The 20116-nt window shown below is 40.4% G+C and overlaps 1 protein-coding gene across 4 annotated transcripts in view; it reads left to right on the forward strand.

Annotated features, from left to right (window-relative positions):
- Positions 1–20116, forward strand: part of MACROD2 (mono-ADP ribosylhydrolase 2) — an 835869-nt gene that overhangs the window by 152736 nt on the left and 663017 nt on the right. For all 4 annotated transcript variants that reach the window (XM_019612526.1, XM_010706427.2, XM_010706430.2 and 1 more), the window contains exon 3: positions 15241–15270. In XM_019612526.1, the coding sequence (XP_019468071.1) occupies positions 15241–15270 (30 nt within the window). The remainder of the gene's footprint in view (positions 1–15240; positions 15271–20116) is intronic.

Below are 20116 nucleotides of genomic sequence, written 5' to 3' on the forward strand. Positions count from 1 at the left end.
TTTGCTCTGTGGAAGTTTGATTAGTACTTAAAAAGTAAGCGCCTTTGTGATCTGCAAGGTACTTGGTTTGCAGCTTTCCCCATCTTCTAAGAGAAGAGAAGTCTAGGAAAAATCAGCAAGGGATTGGATAAAGTGTCCTCTCAAGTGTTTATGGTAAAGCAATTAGGAGTGGTTAAGAATACATGAGAACATCTTATCTAAAGACGATCTAGAAATTTGAAGAGCCTTGATTGAGTTGTGTTGTCCTCAGATATACTTGATCCTATTAACACCACAGCCTTTTAAATGCTCAAAGCCGGGTATTTTTGAACAAAGGCTGTGAGCAAGGGGCTGTATTTACATAAGCCTGAGGATTCTCCACGCTGGGACATGCGGTCCCGATATCTCTGGTCAGAGACTGCCTTCAGGAGAGCTCTGTAAACTCAGATACAGACATGGTGTTTGCTCATCCAGACAATGCTGCTTTCTGCAGCCCTTTGCAAACTGAGGGCGCTTCCAAGGCCTACATGGCTGCAGACATCTTGGCAGAGAAGGAGGTCTTGTGAAAGGCACGTGTGCTGGCTTGCAACAGGGCGGTCATCTTGAAAAAAATGATGTGCTTCTCTAAGAAAATGCGTGGTTTGCCTTATGCTAAGGTTTCTGTAGTTTGCCCTTTCATCTTGCTGTGCAGGATGCTAAGTGCCGTGTTATTTCCTCCCATCAATTTTCTATATTAAAAGAAAGAAGTGAAAAGAGCTAAAAAGTTGGCTTGGATTTCACAGTTTTTCTTTTTAGTGAAGAATTACAGTTTTTGTTTGCTTTAAGCTAGAATTTCTCTTCTCCACAGTGCTCTTTGTAAAGTATAAGGCTGACTGACGAGTGAACTCGGCAGAAATAAAGTGATTTTCTTCTGATATTTTTAGACTTCTTTGTGATGGTAGCACCCTTACTTGCTTTATGTTTTCCAGTTTCTTCTTCAGTTTCTTCTTCAGTGACCACAGCATCTTCAGGTTAGTTGCCAAAATACTCCTATCCTTTTCCTGTAGAGATCAGATGGCTTTGGAGTATTAGTGAAATGTAGATCAGCAGTTTACACGAGATTACTGGAATTAGTCATTTTGGCAGAGGAGATTTCAAGTGGGCATAACAGAGGTCCTTAAAATTATGAAGCAGACAATGAAGCCCTTGTGGTCAAAGAGGGAAAATGATGAAAAGAAAGAGAGATGTAATGAAAGAATGGAATTTTTTTTTTTTGAGTATTTGAAAAGAAACAAAGAGATGATATTCTGTGACCTTTTTCTGCTCAGCATTGAAGTCTCCTTGTGGCAAAAGATAAGAGAAGTATACCATGACATCAGTCCTTTTGGAAAAGTGGGTTTTATAACACTAAGAAGTACTTCTTGCTGTGGAAATGAAATGGAGGAAAACATACATACTGACTCTCTCTATGTATTTTTGAGTGTCTGACTTCTTTGAGATCTGTCCTCCCATTATATTTTATCATATAGAACAGAACATTTCAATGTGCATCTTACACTTTGCCTTTCACCCCAGTGAATGACTGCTAGAATAAGTCAGCTTTAGTGACATGGCAAGAAAAGCTTGTGGCTCCTAGCTTAGTTTTTTCTCCATAAACATGGCAGCTCTGCTGCTTTTGAGTTTTTAACTGCTTTCTTTTGGTGGGATAGACAGAAGTTGTCCTGGGCTGAGCATGTATTGCTTTTCCATTGCTTTGTGTAGCAAGCATTTGACTGAAAGACTGAGTAGGAAGACTGAGCTGAAGGGCTGAGCGGATCCTATGTAATCAAGGCTTTGCAATGCTGAGGTAATAAACTCTCCCCAGTTGCACACCTTGGAAGTAATCTGCTCTGAGTTAGATTCTTGCCTTGTGGTTTGCCGTTTCCACCCCTTGGTGCTGATAGCTGCTATCTAAAGAATTTTAGGGTCTGTCTTTTCTGGTCATTTTCCCCCCCTCACACATAGTATCAAACTGTTGTTGCCCAGTACTGTAATACCACATACAGCCTTTCTCCTTTCTTCTGGTGTGAGAAGTGAGGGCTTTTTCTTCGTTGTAATTTTCAGTAATTAAACTGATTAGAATTAAACTGGTGGGGAAACTGCATTTGATTACACAGGCAATAGAGAGGAGGTAAAACTCATCTAACTAGGTTCCTTTCCAGCCTTCAGGCTTTTAATAGCTAAGTTAATTTCCTAGAGGAGTATGGGCTGATTGAAGGAAAAACTATAATCATTAATTGCAGTAGATTTAATTTGTTTGAAGTATAAAGGAAAGGCTGCCTGAGACTTGAGGGGAAGTAAAGAGCCACGCTCCTGCAAAGCTGTGTGTTCCAGGCAGAGCAATATGTTTGCTGCTGCCCAGAACAAATTCTGCTAAAACCGTTGGGCTATTTATGATTTTATACATTCCAGTAGGAGTGATGTTCTTACATCGCAGGATTGTTATGCAGGATTCTTATAGATAAATTAACAGGGCCTCTTTTCCCACAAGTCACGAGCATGAATTTACACTTGTACTTAGCAGTGTGTTTGGTATTCCAGTCAATCTACCTGATGCTTCAGGGACACAAGCTCTTCTCCAGCTACCCTCTGAACCGTTTCCTCGCTAATGTGCTTATAGAATATGAAATTGCTCCAGTTGCTTTCCAAGAGAAAACAGAATTTTGCATATTCAATAAAGGCTTTTTTAAATTGTCATTTAATTTCTTTCTCACTGATGATTAGAGCGTGAGACTGGTGTTCTGGGGCCTGTCTCTATTAATTGCTTCTAGAGAAATCATTTTATATAGAGCTTGAAAAGATCATTCATCTTTTTCTTTTCTGAGCAGCTATAAAAGCATGCTTTACCTGCCTAACAAAGGCATTTCTATATAGCATGAGATGTCATATCCTTTGATATTACTGGTTACTGTATTTGAGTAAGCAAGTGTTTCTACTGTGCCTAATTCTGTCTTTGTTTTCTCAGTAGCTTTTTATAGGTACTCAGCTGACTCTTAAATTGTGTTAGTAGTATTAGGGTAATGAAAAGAAGTGTTTGCTGTGCTCATGTTAGATTGTAGCATCCCTGTTTGTGTGTCTCCCTTGTGGAATGGATCAGATATGCATACATACAAGTCCTGGATGCAAAGGTTCGCATGAATGCTTGGAGCATCTTCAGCTTTTGGATGTTCCTGGTATAAAATAGAGAAAGAACAATAACTTATTAAAATGCCAACTTAGTGAAAACTGTTTTTTTAGGAGGTTGTGGATAGTTGGACTGTATGTGTTGTAGCAATTGGCAGAAAAAGGACTTAACTTGGACCAGACACATTCATCCTCGTTTACGTGCTTTTTAGCTCTTTTAGCTTTGGAGGAAGATGGGTAAAACCCAAATCATGGAGATGTTTATTTCATCAACACTCAAAAAATACTCATTAATGAAGGGAAAAAAAAAAGTGAATTAATTTCATAGTGATTAATTAGCTTTCCTAAATTTATTTTCAGTTTAATTGTCTGTAGAAATTGTAGGGTTCTTCTTTAGCTGTGTTTTCCCAGTCTTAACTTCTAATTAGTGAGCTACAGTCCCCTTTATTCCATGCTTTCCATGAGCATGGTTCTGGCAGTGAGGTGGCATGGCATGCAGAGATGGAGCCGTGGTCCAGAGAAAGGATCAAACTGGTCCCCCTGATTTCATATACAAACTGCTACTAGAAGGAATGAAAGAAACACTAGCAAAAACATCAAATGCAAGCAGCTCTTGTGATCTTGGGGCATGGTTAGAGCTGAAAGGGTTTGTGGTAGAAGTGCTTGTGGTGGCGGTGGTGAATTAACCACAGGCATCCCACAGGGGGTGAAATCTCACCGCTGGTCTCGGGCTCACGTAGCACAGATGTCCTGCACTGCCACCTGGCAGTGCCACTTCTTTCCGTGGCCACTGAGGGAAACCAGCCTTCTGCCTATGGTCTGCAGGTTTGCATCCAAAGTTGCACGTCTGCTCCAGAGGGCTCAACTATTGTTCTAACTGGGAATAGACCTGCAAGGCAAGGCACTCTGAGATAGTAGTGTAGATAATGTAGATAAGGGCAACGTTTCTATATCAAAATGTGAACAGCGGAACTGGCAAGGAGGGATGGGAAGGGTTAGGAATCGTGCTCTGGTGTGTATGTGGTGAAGTTACTAGTTTGGTGCTGCTGCCTGGTGATTTCTCTTCCTGCATGGCACTGTTAATGTGTGATGATGCAGTCCATCTGCCATCCTTGTGTGCTACAGAGAAAAGAAAGATTCTTGTCCAGTATAACCTCAGCAAAGTTTTCATCGATGCCTTAATACCGCTGCTGGTTGAATACAGTCTTACAACAGCAGTGCTAATTTACTGCAATTTTGGTGGATAACAGCTTTAATCTCCTTCATCACTAAGAAGTGCCCTAATCATAGCTTTAAGGAGCTCTTTTGGGAGTATAACAAAACTGCCTGACTCCATTCTTCACATCTCACATGGCCAATGGTACCCCAGAGCAGGGACAGAGCTGGTGCTCTGGCAAACCAGGAGCAGGGCGGTGTTTGCTGGGAAGTAACAGTGCTATCACTCCAGCCTGCTGATTGCTGAGATGAATGTATCTGCAGCTAGGAGAGATTAGAGAACCCCAGCAACCTGACAGGAGGAAAGAAGAGTCCCACAGAATCTGAAATGCTGTCATTTCCAGTGATTTCAGCTGGGCTCTTGGCTCTGTCATGCCCGTGAAAGTATCTACAGACCTTCACATCATTTTGATTATTTGTGATCTGCCTTTCCTGTAAAGTTTCTGAAAAGAATTTTTTAGTGGAATGTGAAAATGATAACAGAAAAAATAATAATTGCGCGTTCTTTCGTCTGTATTTTTCAAACTTCAGACAACGTTTTTCCATTTTGAGGCATGTCATGAATTGCATGCTCCTGGAGCAGTAAAATGGGGAGGATAACCAATCTCTGACTCAGCTGACTTGCTTTTATGATAACAGGGGCATTTTCTAAGATCTCCGGTACGGTGATGGCTGCACTTTATTCTTCATATTCTTTATAGTCTTCTCAAGATTTTTGCAGCTTATAGACTGTAACTTTTTGAAACATTCACTTAAAGTATGAATTGTTTATTTGACACCTGTATACTGGAGAATATTCTTATGGATGGTGGAAGGTATATGTTCTTTATCTTGCTGTAATGTATTCTGCCTGATCTGACTGAAATACCCTGATATATTAAGTTCTGCTTTCCTCCATAAAGGAAAATGGGGCTGTTTTGAACTAGTTAGCCCTGCAGCAACCATTTAGACCAGTCTGGAAAACAGAATGTATGGGAAAATACTTTACCAGATTCTCTATTTCTTCTGTAGTGTGGCTCACGTTGACCACAGTGGGAGCTGCTTCTAATTTCAGCTACATAAAGAGATGATGGTTAGAGAGGTTACATAACACGTTCATATGCAGAGAATGTTGCATCGGCTCAGCTGGATGTGCCTTAACTTAGTCCTTACTTTGGTGCTTGGCTCGCAGGCTCCTCACTCGTACACGTCTGTGCTAGTTGCTTCCAGGAGCTTATAATTCATTGTCAAAATCTTCCTTCCAGGCTGCTCTTGCAAAAGCAGTGCAATAACACCTTGCCTTCCTCTAACTTTGCAGCAGAATTTACAAGCAAGGTCTTGTCTGCGTAGCTGGGAAAAAACGCAAGGGCTCCTTTGGTAGGGCATGACGTGTGCTTTTGTTGTTTTGTTTTGTTTTTTTTCATTCTTGCTTTCTTTTTTTTTTGTTTGGCTTAAAACCACTGTTCATGAGTGTTAATATCCTAAGCAAAACCGGTGGTGTTAATTTTGCTCTGAAATGCAGCCTCTGAGGCCATCCCTGCAGCCACAGCCAGCCCTGCCCCTGCCCAGGCCTCCTGTGTGCATAGAAGTGCTGCCGGCCCCTCGTGCTGCTGCCTACCCCAAGGACACACAGACTGCTGTGCTGCCAGGACAGGGCAGGGCCCCAGGTAGCTTCTGCTCAGCGGCTGGATTTTATTACGAGTTAAGGTTTTTTTATTGTTTTGAAACCAGGATGTTGAATATGAATGTTTCGAGAATGAAGTATGTTAGCTTTTATCACCTTTTCATTTCTTTTTCATTACCATAGTATAATTGTTGCTTTATTAAAACTTTTTGCAATCAGAAAGTACAGACCTTTTCCTTTTTGAAGTCAAATATTATGCAACTATTTCCTAGTGAAGGAAATTGAAGTGAAATCTTGTGGTTAGGTGCTCTCAAAGTACCATCGGTGGTGCATAAGTGATGCTCTAAAAAAAGAGAGAGAAAGGAATAAAGAAAGGAAAAAATAAAGGAAGAAGGAAAGAAACAACAAAAGAAAGAAAGAAAGAAAGGATGAAAGGGAGGAAGAAAGAAAAGATGAAAGAGAGAAGGAAAAAGAGAAGAAATAGCTTATAGGGTGCCGTACACGTAGGCTTTGGGAGGTTCAGGGCAGGTTGTAATTTTAGGAAGACAAAGGCAAAGAAAGCACAAAGAACTTCACTTGCATTTTTTTCTGTATTCCAGATAACACGTTCAAGTACCTTTGGGGTACTGAAAAGATGCATGAATTATATAAATTTCACTAATTATTTTGAAATAATTACTACCCAAGCTGCTTTTGTAATTGTGCAGGTAAAACCTAGGACTACCTCTTATTCTGTTTTGCGTAGGCTTTTAAATATTGATGACGACGCTACATAAATGGATTAATTATATACTGCAGCACTTTGATTCCCTTTAATGCTACATTTACAAACCACACAAATGGCCCAAATTATGAGATGAAGAATTGGCTGTAGTGGGCTTGAATATTTTTTCCTCATTATTCTGCCTTGAAAAAAGTTCCTTTTCCTTTACATTTCAGCACAGCTATGTTTTAAAATACCTTGATCTGACAGCGGCTAAAAGCAGTTAAGCAAACCACAATTTGACACACAAAATGGATGAAATCTTAATTCATAGCTTTCCTTTTATCCACAGGGTAGTGCGTGTGACAGTTTATCAACCTGTGTTTTAGAATGACATTCTTTCTGCTCTGTGCCTTTCTCACGTTTGCCATGAAGAGGCAGAGGACTGTGACAAACAAACGTGCCTTCAGCCCTAGGGTTCACACGTAACCCGGTGGTGGCCGGTCCTGTGCTTGCCAGCCACTTGTAGCCTTTTCCAGTTCCTTCCTATTCAAGTTGCAGCTTCTCATTCAACAAGTCTGTCTTCATTTCCCTCCCAGAGATGAGATCAGCCTCATAAAACAGGTTCTTCTAACTGTCCTTCACCAGGCGCCGGTGGGAAACCTTTTGTATCACTTTCATTTGATTTGGGTTTCTGCCTAGCTGAAAATAATAGCAGCTGATTGGTATGAAGGGCATAGATTGCACAGGTATGAAGGCACGAGGAGCTGAAGTACTGTTCTGGCAGGATTTCACCTGAATTTTTTTTTTGTTGAGTTGTTTTGGGACGAGCTGTCCTGATCACAACCCTTAAAAGCAAGTTCATCTGTTCTTTGTTTTTCCTTTTAAGTTACACATCTTTTACTCTGGTTGACTTTCCCACCAAGAAACAATTATGTTGCTTACAATGCTCAGGCTGCTGTAAAATATAAGCTCCTTTTTTATGTTGGAAGCTCAGCTTCAGTCTGTCTGGAAGTTCACATGGCAGTGTTGAGGATGTACTCTTGACCAAGAGCTCTCTCTCAGATTTTTCTCAGTATATGTTGAATAATTTTAATTTCTCTCAATTTTCTCTCACACTGCATTTGGACAATTAGTGTATTTTACTGTAAGGTAAAAAAAATATGAATATCTGCTTTCTTCTGCATCAAAGTGCACCTGTGTGCTTGTTCCTTTCCCATTACACTGCTGCTCCAAATGACCACTGCCCTGCCCATGTTCAATGCCTACACTGGATTTTCTGTGTGTATTTACATGCATATATCAGTGTTTTTCACTCTTGGTATCACATTTCAGAGATGCTCTGCATATGACTGATTAAGGTTAATGGGTGCAATGCAGAATCTTTAAAAATAGCTTTCTTGCATAATTGCACGTTATGTATTGAGTTTGTAATGTATTAGAAGAGGAAAAATACTGAAAAGTTCTGACAGTTATTGTTTCCATATTGAATGCAGAATGTTGTGAAGGCAATTTCCTTGACAGACTCAATTCCAGAGCACTTACTAGTATATATTAGATTTATTTTACTAGTATATAATAGATTTTTATTTATTTATTTATTTTTGCTTAATCTGCCTATGATTAATTAATCTACCTATGAGATACTCTTTAGAGGCTTGAAATAGAAATAATGACTGCTTTATTTTTCAAGATGGCAAAACTTACCTGAAACAAATTGTTCTCCATGGAGAGTTTGTGAGAGGGGGAAACAGGATAACATAGACCGCATGGTTGTGGTCACAAAAACATTTTATTAGGTCCAAATACAAAAACGTATACTTTTGAGTTGACTAAAGCCTCCCATGAGATTTTATAAATCTTTAAATTTGGACAAATTTGCAGAACATGTGTTCAATATCTGGGGGAAAAAAAAGTAATACGTGGAAATTTTGGTCCCTTGCTGTTGCCTCTCGTACTCCCACATATGAGTTGTTTAGACTTACTAGGTCTTGCTTTGGGAATTCCTGTCTTCTTAGAAAGAGAGCTTGAAGTTGGTACCTTTTGCCAATGGTAAACCTGCATGGGGAAACCTTCACTTTTATTTACAGAGGTTTCTGAGTGAGCATACGAGAATTACTACCTGGAAGCTGAAGTCCTTGGGTATGTTTTGAGAACATGACCTGCTTTGGATGATTGTTTGAAAAAAAAACGAGCCCCCAAACTTCTAAGCTAAACACAGCAGTGGTTTAGCTTCCATGAGCAGTGTGGGTCGGGGCTGAGCCTTTGGCTGGCACAGGGCTCGCTCTGCTCCTGGCTCTGAGGTGTAGTGGCCGAGGGCTATGGAGCAGCCAGCTCTCCATCCCTGCTGTCCTGTGGGGTTGTCTCTGTCAGCATCCTGCTTGCTCATGAGCTGGTGGATTCGGCCCAGCTTGGTTGTTCAATACTAGTCCAGAAAGGTGAAGGCCCTTTCCAGGAACAGAGGGAAGTGACACGTTTGTATAAATTTTCTGTGTGGTAGAAAACAGTTAAGTAAATTATTGCTCTGTGTTGTCACAGAGCTGTTTGTGGTGTACAGTTGTGTATACTGTACGCCCTCCATGTTGAGTATCTGAAGCCTGCGTTTGCAAAATGCTTATAGTGTCTGGAGATGCTAATAGGGGTATTTTCTGATGTGCCTGAATATTTGAAGTCGGTCGTATTTCATAGGCTGGTTGGCTTTTCTAATTTCCAATAGTCTCTGCTTTGCATCATTAGGCACTTACAGAAGTTTGCAAATCTGGCCGAATCTGTTACTATAATGTTATTTTACCTCTCCTGATTGTACTGGCATTGCACGCCAGTATTCAGAGTAAAGTTAATTATAACGCTGATCATACTGCATTATACAGAATGTTGCTTCATTTTATTTACTATCCATACTTCAAAATTACTCTGTGAACTTTAAGCCTGAAGCTTTTTGCCTTAAGGTACCAAAACACATCTTGTATAAAAATGGTTGGATGTACAGCGCGCAGTTGTTAGCTCACTTTTCTTTGTTCTCTCTGCTTTCTGGAGAAAAGATCAAACAAAATGCAGTGGCAGGTAAGGATGTCTCAGAAAGCATGTAGAAGAAATGTAGCTTCCTGTTCCATAAATTACTTGTACTCTGCTCACCAGCTGCCTGTTATGATGTTTATTGATGAATAAAATGGTGTCTGAGGCAATAGAGTGCCTTGCATCTTACAACACTGCCAGTTATAAAGATGTCTTCTTGAATAAATTTCCCAATTAGAAAGTATTGACAAAAATATTTAATCTTTTTTACATCAAAGCAAGCTCAAACATCTGCTGCCAAAGTCAGACAATATCAAGTAATCTTTTAAAAGTATATTTTTATTATACTGACAGATGCATGGCTGCATGACATAGATGTCAATTTAAGTTACTAGTGCCATTAATACTCGACAAAGACGCGCTCCCAGAAGAATTTACGTTTTAAAAACGTTGTCAGATGAGTATATGCCAACAAAAAGTAACCAGAGTTAGTCAGCTGTGTTGTTAACAAAGCTAAAAGCATGTTATCTCCAGAGACATCACAAAAATTGGTATTCGCATCATTTCTATTTTCTAACTTCAGCAGAATTGACAGCAGGAAAAAAGGCATTTTTGTGACTGCAAATGTCGGTTTAAGCAACCTGTACTTTTTCACTTCTCGTATCTTTTGGCTTAGAGCGCAGAAAGATTTTCAGTTTCATTTGAGGTGAGCTTCTTCAGCATTCATTTGCTTTCCACAAAATTTCGAATAATCCTCCTTCTTGGCAAGGGCACTGTTGTAAAGAGAGCACTGAGGAAATGTGAAGACTTGTGCCAGAGTTTCTGCTCCGCTTATTCAGTTGATAAAGTGTTGGAAAGCTCTATGACTTCACTCATTCAGAAAGCTGAGATTTAAAACATTCATGTCCAGTTCTTATTTGTAAATTATGCTGGATTATTCATTATTTAAATTTGTACATGTTAGTAACTGGATATTCCAATATGAATATTTCATAGTGAGAAACTAAGCTTGCTTAAAATGCTTTTCTCCTTTTTTTCTTCTCTTTTTCTCACTGGCTGCAGAAGTTTTTTGGAAAAAAACATTGGTTTTTGGAGCAGGAGTGGAGTGTTCTGCATAGAACTGACCAGCCTCATGGAGCTCATTTAGTATCCCTGTCCTGGTGCTGTTCTTGTATATTTAAAAGAATTAAAACCAAAACCACTGAGGTGCTGAGTCATTAGAAAAACTGAACTCCTGGTCGAGTCTAGGGTCATAAACACCTCATTAAGGGCTAAATTGCTATACTGAATGAATAGAGACAGTGTTTTCTCTTATGTGGACTTTTTTTCTTGAGTAGATATTTTCTTAGAGAGGAGCCTGAACTTTTTTAGAAACAATCCTTGCTGCTAATGCTTCTAGTATCTGTAATAGTAAGAAATCTAGACCTAAGGGCTGGAGGCCACAATGCTACTACTGGACTTGCTTTTGTTTGCCATACAGGGGCAGACAGAGATGAAATCAGTCTCTCAAAATGTAGAGTCCAAGACTCTTTCAAGGGGAGATGCTCAACGTCTCATCTTGAAGCTGCTCTTCAATATGCACCCTGGAAATTGATCAACAAATGTTGCTGTTTTATTTTAATTGAACTCTTTGTTAGCTGATGCTGCCTCTTGCAGACCAGCACTGAGGGGCATGTTTTGAATGGGGTTTATCAACATGTGTTATATTGCAGTCTGGCAGGGAACTGTGTATATTAAAATCAAATTTTAAGATATGTATTGTGATTGATTTTCAGAGTTGATGCCCAGCAATCTATTGTTGTGTTTCTAATGAGGTGGTTTCAGATAGGTTGGTCAGGCCAACTTGAAAGGATAATATTAGAAATGAAAGGAGGTGCAGGAAGTCCTTACCATGCATTTCTTTGTAGTACCTTTAAACTTACTTTTCTTTCTTGTTCTCTGTCTCAGTGATGGTAACAATTCTCCTTCCCCACTCTGCTAAATCTTGCGTGATTTGAGAATTCTATTCATCTTTGGAACAGACAGGTAGGGACAGAAGATGAGTCAAGATAGATTTACGAGGTATCCACAAATATTGTCCTGTGTGCTACTTAAGGCTGGGCATGCCCTGAGTTGGGTGGGCGAGATGTGCATGCACGCTGTAAGGCTGCAGCCTGGGAGGCAGTTTAGACCACAGCTTTGGAGCTTTGGAGGCTGAAAGCTTCTAGAGTCCCACTGCTGATTGCTCATACATACCTACCTCTACAACTGGAGCCCCGTTCCAGGTGTTTTGCAAGACTTGTCATTTGGGAGCACTGCTGGATGAAATGCAGCTGTGCATTAGCATAAGGGAAGGAGAAGTCATACTGCTCCAATGTAACGTGATGTGGCTACAGCTCTGGAGCTGTGCTCTCTGAGTCCAGGTGAAAATCCCCACTTCTGGCTGTGGGCAAGGTGTTCTTACAGTGTTAAACAACTAGGTATTTCTTTAATGGCAACACTTTCCCAAGTGTTCAAGTTAGCTGGATAGTAGGAAAAACTTCTCTAGAAGAGTGGTGAGGCACTGGCAGTGGGTACCTGGGGAGGTGGTTCAGTTGCCATCCCTGGTGTTGTTCAAGAACAGTAGGGATGTGGTACTCAGGACATGGTTTAGTGGGTAGGATTGATGGTATGTGGATGGTTGGACTGGATGATTTAGAAGTCTTTTTCAAACCTTAATGATTCTATGATTCTGCAAAAAATGGAGTGGAATGTTTTGTTGAAGCTGCAACAGATGCATTGAAGCCAAAAATCTGTTAGAAGTGTTTTTGCTGTTTCTACAGAGAAGAGTGTGGTGCTGACTTATATGTTATTAGTAAGTTTTAGAATGTATTGGAAAGGTAAACATTATCCGAAAAAAATGCACGAGAAAAGCATAATTCTCAGAGAAGCCAGCAGATAAGAGTTTGCAGTGAGGATCTTGGCTGGGTTTCAGAGGAATCGTTTTTACCGATGGTAACTTTTGTGACAGTGAGGTACAGCAGGTTTTAGCTATGTCTCTCAAGTCTCTCCGAGATAATGACTGAAATCCTAGAATTTGACTCATTCAAGAACTAGAATGGTGATTGCAGATGCATCCTACATTGCCAAAAAGAGTAATGCTGAATAGCAGTCTCATGGCAGAAGATAACATTCTGTCGCTCTTATTTTATTCTGATATGAAGTACACTGATTTTTATGTCAGATATGGTCGTTTTACTGCAGGGAAGGTGATATTACCTGTTACAGGAGTACTTTGGAAGCTGCTGTAAAAATATGTGGCTGTTTGCAGTTTGTGTCTGTCCTTAATACTGAATTTCAACGAGGACAGGAGCAGGTAAATATAGAGATTGAAGTTCAATATCGCTCTGTGATATTTGTGGATGACACCAAACTGAGTGGTGCAGTTGATATGATAGAAGGGAGGGATGCCATCCAGAGTGACCTGGACAGGCTTGAGAAGTGGGCCCTGATGAGCCTTGTGAAATTCAACAAGACCACATGCAAGGTGCTGCACATGAGTTGGGGCAATCCCAGATCAGTACTGACTGGGGGATGAGTGAACTGAGAGCAGCCCTGCAAAGAAAGAATTGGAGGTACCAATGGGTGAAAAATGGGATATGGGCTTATAGTGCAAGTTTGAAGCCCATCAAGACAGTTGTGTCCTTTGCTTTATCAAAAGAAACATGGTCGAGGACAGTGATTGTCCACCTCTACTTCACCCTTGTGAGACCCCACCTACAGTCCTGCATTCTGCTCTGGGGCTTCCAACATAAGAAAAATGTGGATCTGTCAAAGCGGGTCTGGAGGAGGGCCATGATCATAGGGGCGGAGCGTCTCTGTTATGAGTAGAGGCTGAAGTTGTTAGGCCTAGAGAATAGAAGGCTCCAGGGAGTCCTTCTTGCAGCCTTTTAATTCTTAAAGTAAGGCACGTAAAAAATATTTTCCCCCTATTTTGTATAAGGACATATAGTAATAGGACAAGGGGTAATGGTTTTAAACTAAAAGAAGGTAGATTTAGATTAGATACTGAGAAGAAATTCATTATTGTGAGGATGATGAGGCATTGAAAACCAAGTTGGCCAGAGAAGTTGTTTATGGTTCCGTTCCTCGAAGTACTCATGACCAGGTCAGATGGGGCACTGGGCAACCTGCTCCAGTGGAAGGGTGTCCCTGTCAACGGGGCACTAACAATTTGGAGCTATTACAACAGCTTGTGTTTGTCAGAAAGGAGGATCCTATCTCCAAACTCCGTTGCTGCCATCGTCTGTTTCCTAGTCCAAGAGTTCTGCCTCTTGTGTGTTTTTCTGTGAGCCAGTTCGCATCAATAATGTGTTGAAAAATAGTATCAAAAAGAATAGAGGCTTGTTTTCACCTCATCTACTGAGCTGAATCTTAAGGAAGAATTCCAACAGCCAGAAGGAAGGATATCCTTTTCTGGGGATGAAAGATAGGAAAGGAGAAGGGAGAGAGAGATCTTCCCATTTTATCAGCACAAGCTGAGGTGTGAGGGAAAGCTCAATAGTTGCAAATAGTTGAACTGAAAATGAATAGTAAGTCAAAGATGAATGTAGAGTTTTGGAAAAATAGATGAGGAAAACTATGTTTATTGTCAATTTTCTGTGAAAGCCTCAAGAAAGCCACAGAAAAAAAATAATTCAGGAAATTTCCTGTTTAAAGCCTTCTAGTTAAGGAGCTAAGGGAAGTAATAGAAACAATAGCTTGTAGCAACAGATAGAGTATTTTCCAGTATTCAGGCTATGTATCTTGTCCTGGAGCAGGACAAGGACAGGCAATAAGAAATACCTGCGTCCATCCCATGTGCTGTTACTTTTATGCTGTTTTACAATATTATAATATGGCAGGGATCAGTTTCCCAACCATTTGAAGGGTGAATGCTTTACGTAAGTTTTCCTTCTGTTTTTGCCTTTGTAGTTATAAGAAAGCGTTTGGTGTGGCTCCAATTTTGCAAACTTTATTTGGAGGAGCACCATGCATCACCATGCTCTGAAAAACATCTTCCATAAGTGATGTATCCATTCCTGGGGTAGATAGGTAGATGGTTATAGTACAGAAGCAATTAAGGATACTGAGAGAAATGCCAGCTTAGTTGCATACTGTAGTAGAGCACACATTGATTTTAGTGGAGCCAGGGCTTCTCATAGCTGTTGACAAAAGTCCCATGTCTTAGAAGATGTGGGGAGCTAATGAAAAGTTGCATCAAAGTTTCTCTGAAATGAAAGACTGTTATACTTCATTTGGTAATCAAAAATAAATGTGGTTTATAGAATTATAAATTCAAGATTGTAATTTCATAAGATATTCAGTGCATTAAACTTTAATAATTTTGTTCTGTTTTATTTATTAGCTTACATGCTCAAAGATATTGCAAAATTGTGTAAAAGTAAAGATTATGATTACAAATTACATAGATTGCATTTGCAGTAAATGAGTTTGGGTAAGTGGAGACTGGTGAAATTATTGAAATAAAAGCAGTGGTAAATGTTTTGTGAAACATCTTCTGCTTTGGTTCCAACTATATTTAGGAAGCTCTCAACTAACAATTCTCCTTTTGTTCTTCTTGCAGCTAATTCCAGCCTTCTTGGAGGTGGAGGAGGTAAGTCTTCCTACTCCTACAATTCTGTGACTCTGTAGTATACTATTTATTCTGATTGTAGAATATATGCTGAGGAAATCTAGCGTTCTGTTGCTTATAAAACAGTCAGTCCTACACGGGACGGTAAAATTATTAAATGGGAAATTCTGGTAACGTCAGTGACATTTGATACCATCAAAAAACTCAGTTTGTGACTGTTGCTGAATTCATCTTCCTGTCTGGATGTGAGTAGGGGTGACCTGTGTGTGGGGCTGACTGAAATACTAGGGAACCAAACTGTGTGTTACTCTATATTGTGGTTAAGTAATTAGATTTTTTTTATTTCAGTTACTTCAGGGGAATTTTGAATGCATCTTAATGGTTTAAAATAAGTTACAAGAATAAAACAAGGTAGAATGTCATGTTAGTGGCTTTATCTTTGCACTTCTTTTTCACTTGTTTCTTTACCCCATTCCTGCTTGAATTATGAAATGGATTTCAGTGCAAATCATTCGTGTATGATGCTACCAACATATCTACTGGTAAGACAGAGGCACACGCGCGTATAGCGAGCACTGTTTCTAAATGCGTTTCCTTTTTGAACATCGGTGCTATTTGGCTTTTTGCAATACTGCAGGAGCTAACGTGAGTGTTACAATTCAGGAAAAAAACATGCAGTGCTTGATTTCAGTTTTCTGTTACTTACCCTGCCTCCCAGAGGGAAGTAAAAGAGCTCAGTTCTGGAAATTTCACAATGTAGGAGCAGTGCAGGCAGCTACTAATCTTTCTTCCTGGCTGGAGTTAAAAGGACTTGATGATCAGAGCTTACATATGCAAGGGTAAAGGAAAGAGCTTTGCAAAAAAAAAGACAGAAAATTGCTGTTGCTTGTGAGGCTTTTGTTTTAACAACCTTAACTGAATAAGCAGCCCTTATTTGTGAATCATGAGCATGGGATTGTCACATGAAAAGGTGCTTGACAACTGCACCGAGACATCTAAATAAAATGGTTTGTGTTTCTCAGCTGTGTATCTGGATGTTAAATGTATGGAAGCCTTACCTGATAATCCCGTTGGATTAATGTGTTTCTTTTGATTTGAGCTAGTTGCTTGCAGTATACCGATTTTTTCTTTGTTTAAAAGATAATCCTTTAAAAGGTAATCCTTTGCTAGCGAGTCGTGTTCCCATGGAGCGATCAGCGTACCTTCTCTTCACTGCTTACTCCCAGCTGGTAACGTGAAAAAAAAATCAATGCAAATGTTCAAATTCCAATCAGGTTCCCAGAGCACTGCAGCTCCTAACAGGATTTGGCCATTGACTTTCACTGGTATTTATTCAGCTGGACTGTACTTCAAAAGTTGATATCTTTTCAGCATGGCGCTTGGTAGTGTGGCCCTCTGTTCATGGCATAGGGGATTTTTCCTGTCTTTTAGGGATATTTTTTCTGCCTTCCCCACTACTGCTCTGAGCTGGTCGGCCACACAGTTGGGGAGCTGATTTTGTCACTGTGTCTAACCTATGTTTCATGTCTTAACCGTGGGAAGTGAAGGACGTTTGCCCAAAGAAGATGAATCATTTAGGAATCTGAAGTTATTAAACTGAGGGAACATGCCGGCAAGCAGCACCCCACAGATGTGCTGTGTTTGGGCACCCACATACAGCGCCATGTCGGCCTCTGCCGCTGAGCGTGCCGGGGCGAGGCAGGGGTTTGTGCAGCTCTGTGCTTCTCCATGATGTCCTGTGTGGACAATCAAACAAGGGGAAGTCGCTCTGGTTGCAGCAGTGAGCGGTCACGTTGCTTCTTGGCCACAGGTGTAGTTCACTTCCCTTGCAGATTAAACATCTGCACAATTACACAGCTTTCCTGTGTGTTTTTCCCTCCACCAGCCAAAATAAAGGCTGAAAATCTGATTCCTATTTATTTATTGGCAATTGATGAACTTCTGATGACTGATTCTTGTATTGGGGTTAAAAAAAAAAAAAAGGGCTGCAGGAGCTGGGCTAAGGCCTCTGCCCCGTTCCCGCCTTGGCATCTCTCCTCATGGCGGCAGCGCTGCCTGCTGAGGTGATGGCGGCAGTGGGCGGCTGAGGTCAGCGTGCAGCTGCTCCTTTCTTCCCATTCTCCCAGTTCCCCTCATGCCCTGACATTGCTTTTTGGCTTTTGCCACTTTTCTGAAACAAGCTTTCACAGCAGTGCCAGAAACACCTCTGGTGGGTCAAATTTTTGGCACATGGCGTGGTCTGCTGGGGAGCTGCAGCTCGTCAGCATCCAGCTGCCCTGACGTCTCACAGAGGAGATCTTCCTACAGCCAACCCACTTCCAAACACTTGCAAGCAGCACCCAGTGCAATATCAGATCCTGTCATCTCTGGTGGGGGATAATCCTGTTGGTTGATGATGGAGGTGAAATACCCAAATTGGTTGCTTTGTGGCTTAGAGTTCGATTGCTTACTGTTGCACTCCAGAGGGCTTACCTTACCCTTGGTCACTTCCAATGTAGAGTGGGCTCGTTTAGATTTACTAAATCTCTTCAGGATAAAAGCCGAAGAATTTTGTTTCAAAATTACACCTGACTTTGGACAGTGGCCACAGACTGTTTGCAGCCTGCCCTTGAGGTGGCACAGTAGCTGTATTCCTTCAGACCAGAGAAATATAGACACTGTGTCCAGGCTGGGCTTGCTGAGGGAGCAGAGTACAGTGACCCGCAGCCATCAGAGGCAGGTGAAACCCAGGCCCGTGCTGCTGGAGCCTCTTGGGCAATGAACCTGCTGTTGGCAGTGTGCACTCCTATGCAGAAGTGATCCTTTCCTTCAGCTGAGAGCATTTGGTTTTAAAATCCCAGGTATGATTTTTTTTTTTTCCCTTTTCCACAAGTAAGTGGTAGCAGTAGTTGGCATGCAATATTGCTGGTGAATTATTAAAACTTTATTATATATGTAAACACCAACATCTTCTTTTGATTGAGGGTACTGAATATTTATGATAATGTATAATACCAGTATAGTTTCTCCATTAATTGGATGCAGATCTCTTCAGTAACGCTGGTTAATTAAATCTCTCTGTCACTGCTGGGGGTATGAATACATATCTTAGTTTTACAGAAAAGGAAAACCAGAAATCTCAGCTTGCTCAAGTTGAGGCAAAAGTATTTGTGATTTTGAGCTGCTTTTAAGCTGTTCTGTGTTTTAAACTTTTCCAGAATCAAACACAAAATAGTTGGAAATCATTGTTTGTAAGCCCTGATCTAACACAAATTACTCAATACTTGTGGTTAAAACAGCTTCTGGAGGAGATCTTATGAGGAATCTGGTGGGCACCATTGTTGGTAAACATGGCACACTTTCTTGTAAGTCCTGGTTACTTTGGGTGGCTGCTCATCATCATTCCCATGTCACCTTGGAGCCACATCAGGGGCTCCATCATCAGGGATGGTGTGCTTTGATTTCACAGAGCCGAAGTAATGATTTGTTCTTGCATTCCAAATTTGAATGATGTCTTTTCATTTTTATGGCTATTTGGAATGAAGAGATAAAAGTACAAAAGATACCAGAAACAATTTTTCACAGAACTGTTTAATCATAAAATTGAGAAACTCACAATAGAGTTTTAGAAGAATCTTTAGTTAAATATAGATGTCGAAGGTTTCTATCTGCTTTTCAAATAACTCTGAAGTCTCCCAGATTTTATTATGAATTTGGGGAGAAGTCTTTTTCCTTTTTCTTTCTTTACTGTTTTAAATAATTGATTTTTAATTAGGAGGCATATTTCACTGTCAGGACTAGATTTATCACACATTCAGCATCTCACTGCTCCTAATAACTTGCACAGAGCATTGTGACTTATTTGTGCATCATGTATTATTTGTTCCATTGCGTTGAACAGTGCAAAGGTGAAAATTATTAAGAAAGTTACTTGCATCGGGAGGCAAAATGTTTAATACTTTGAGAGATGGGGACTCTTAAAAAATGTATTCTGGCTGTTCAGAAATTGAGATGCTTTACTTTGCAAGGCAGTTATTACTCCACTAGCAGGTCTGGGGCTTTGTGAAGGAATGGAAGGATGTGATCTCATGCACTGTGTTAGAGCAAAGTGAGCAAGAGCTGAATTTCCCCTCCCCCTGACTGTTTTGGATAGACTGGGGTTTGGAGTTTTGTGCCCCTTTTCCAATTACCTCATTTTCAGATATTTTCTTTGGGGTTCATTTTTCCCTTATTTCATTTGCAGACTGTAATCAAGTTCTTGTTGCATGCTAATTTCTGGATTGGCTTGCTTTCCTTGAGTTTAAATTGAGGGTATATATAAAACAGCAAGCTAGGGAATTTTTTTCCTTGCAAGATTTTGATGCCTATGTTAGAGTTGGGAAAGGAAGCATCCCCGTTTTATTTGTCCTATGATAAATACAATTTTTGTCAGCTATTTGTACTTCAGAATGGTAACTTGGACTTTAAAAACTGAGATGAGACAGGTTATATTCACAGTCTTTTGGAAGCATTGTTTGGACCCAGTTTAAATTGGTTGCCCAAAAACATCTGTCTCCTTTTCTGTTTGTCTCTGTTTTGGGGCCAGTGTAAGATTTTCTGGGCCTTTTGCTAGCATGGAAAAAATTAATTCCTATGTCGTCATAAGCATGTTAGTATATCTTAAATGTAGACCAGACCTACCTCTGCAGGCTTCCAAGACATTTGGAGGCAAATCATTTTAAGCAGCTGTTATGGCTTGGGGAACTTACGTTCAAGAACTGGGTTTGGAACTGGGATTCCTTGCACGGGATCAATTGATTCCACTTTGAATTTGGTTCCTCTATTTGTCTTTACCTCTGCATTAGATTAGGAAAGTGGCAGAAAAAAATCTGTTTTCTCCTGCTGGAAA

The sequence above is a fragment of the Meleagris gallopavo genome, chromosome 2 (assembly GCF_000146605.3).
Source record: "Meleagris gallopavo isolate NT-WF06-2002-E0010 breed Aviagen turkey brand Nicholas breeding stock chromosome 2, Turkey_5.1, whole genome shotgun sequence".
Taxonomy (NCBI): domain Eukaryota; kingdom Metazoa; phylum Chordata; class Aves; order Galliformes; family Phasianidae; genus Meleagris; species Meleagris gallopavo.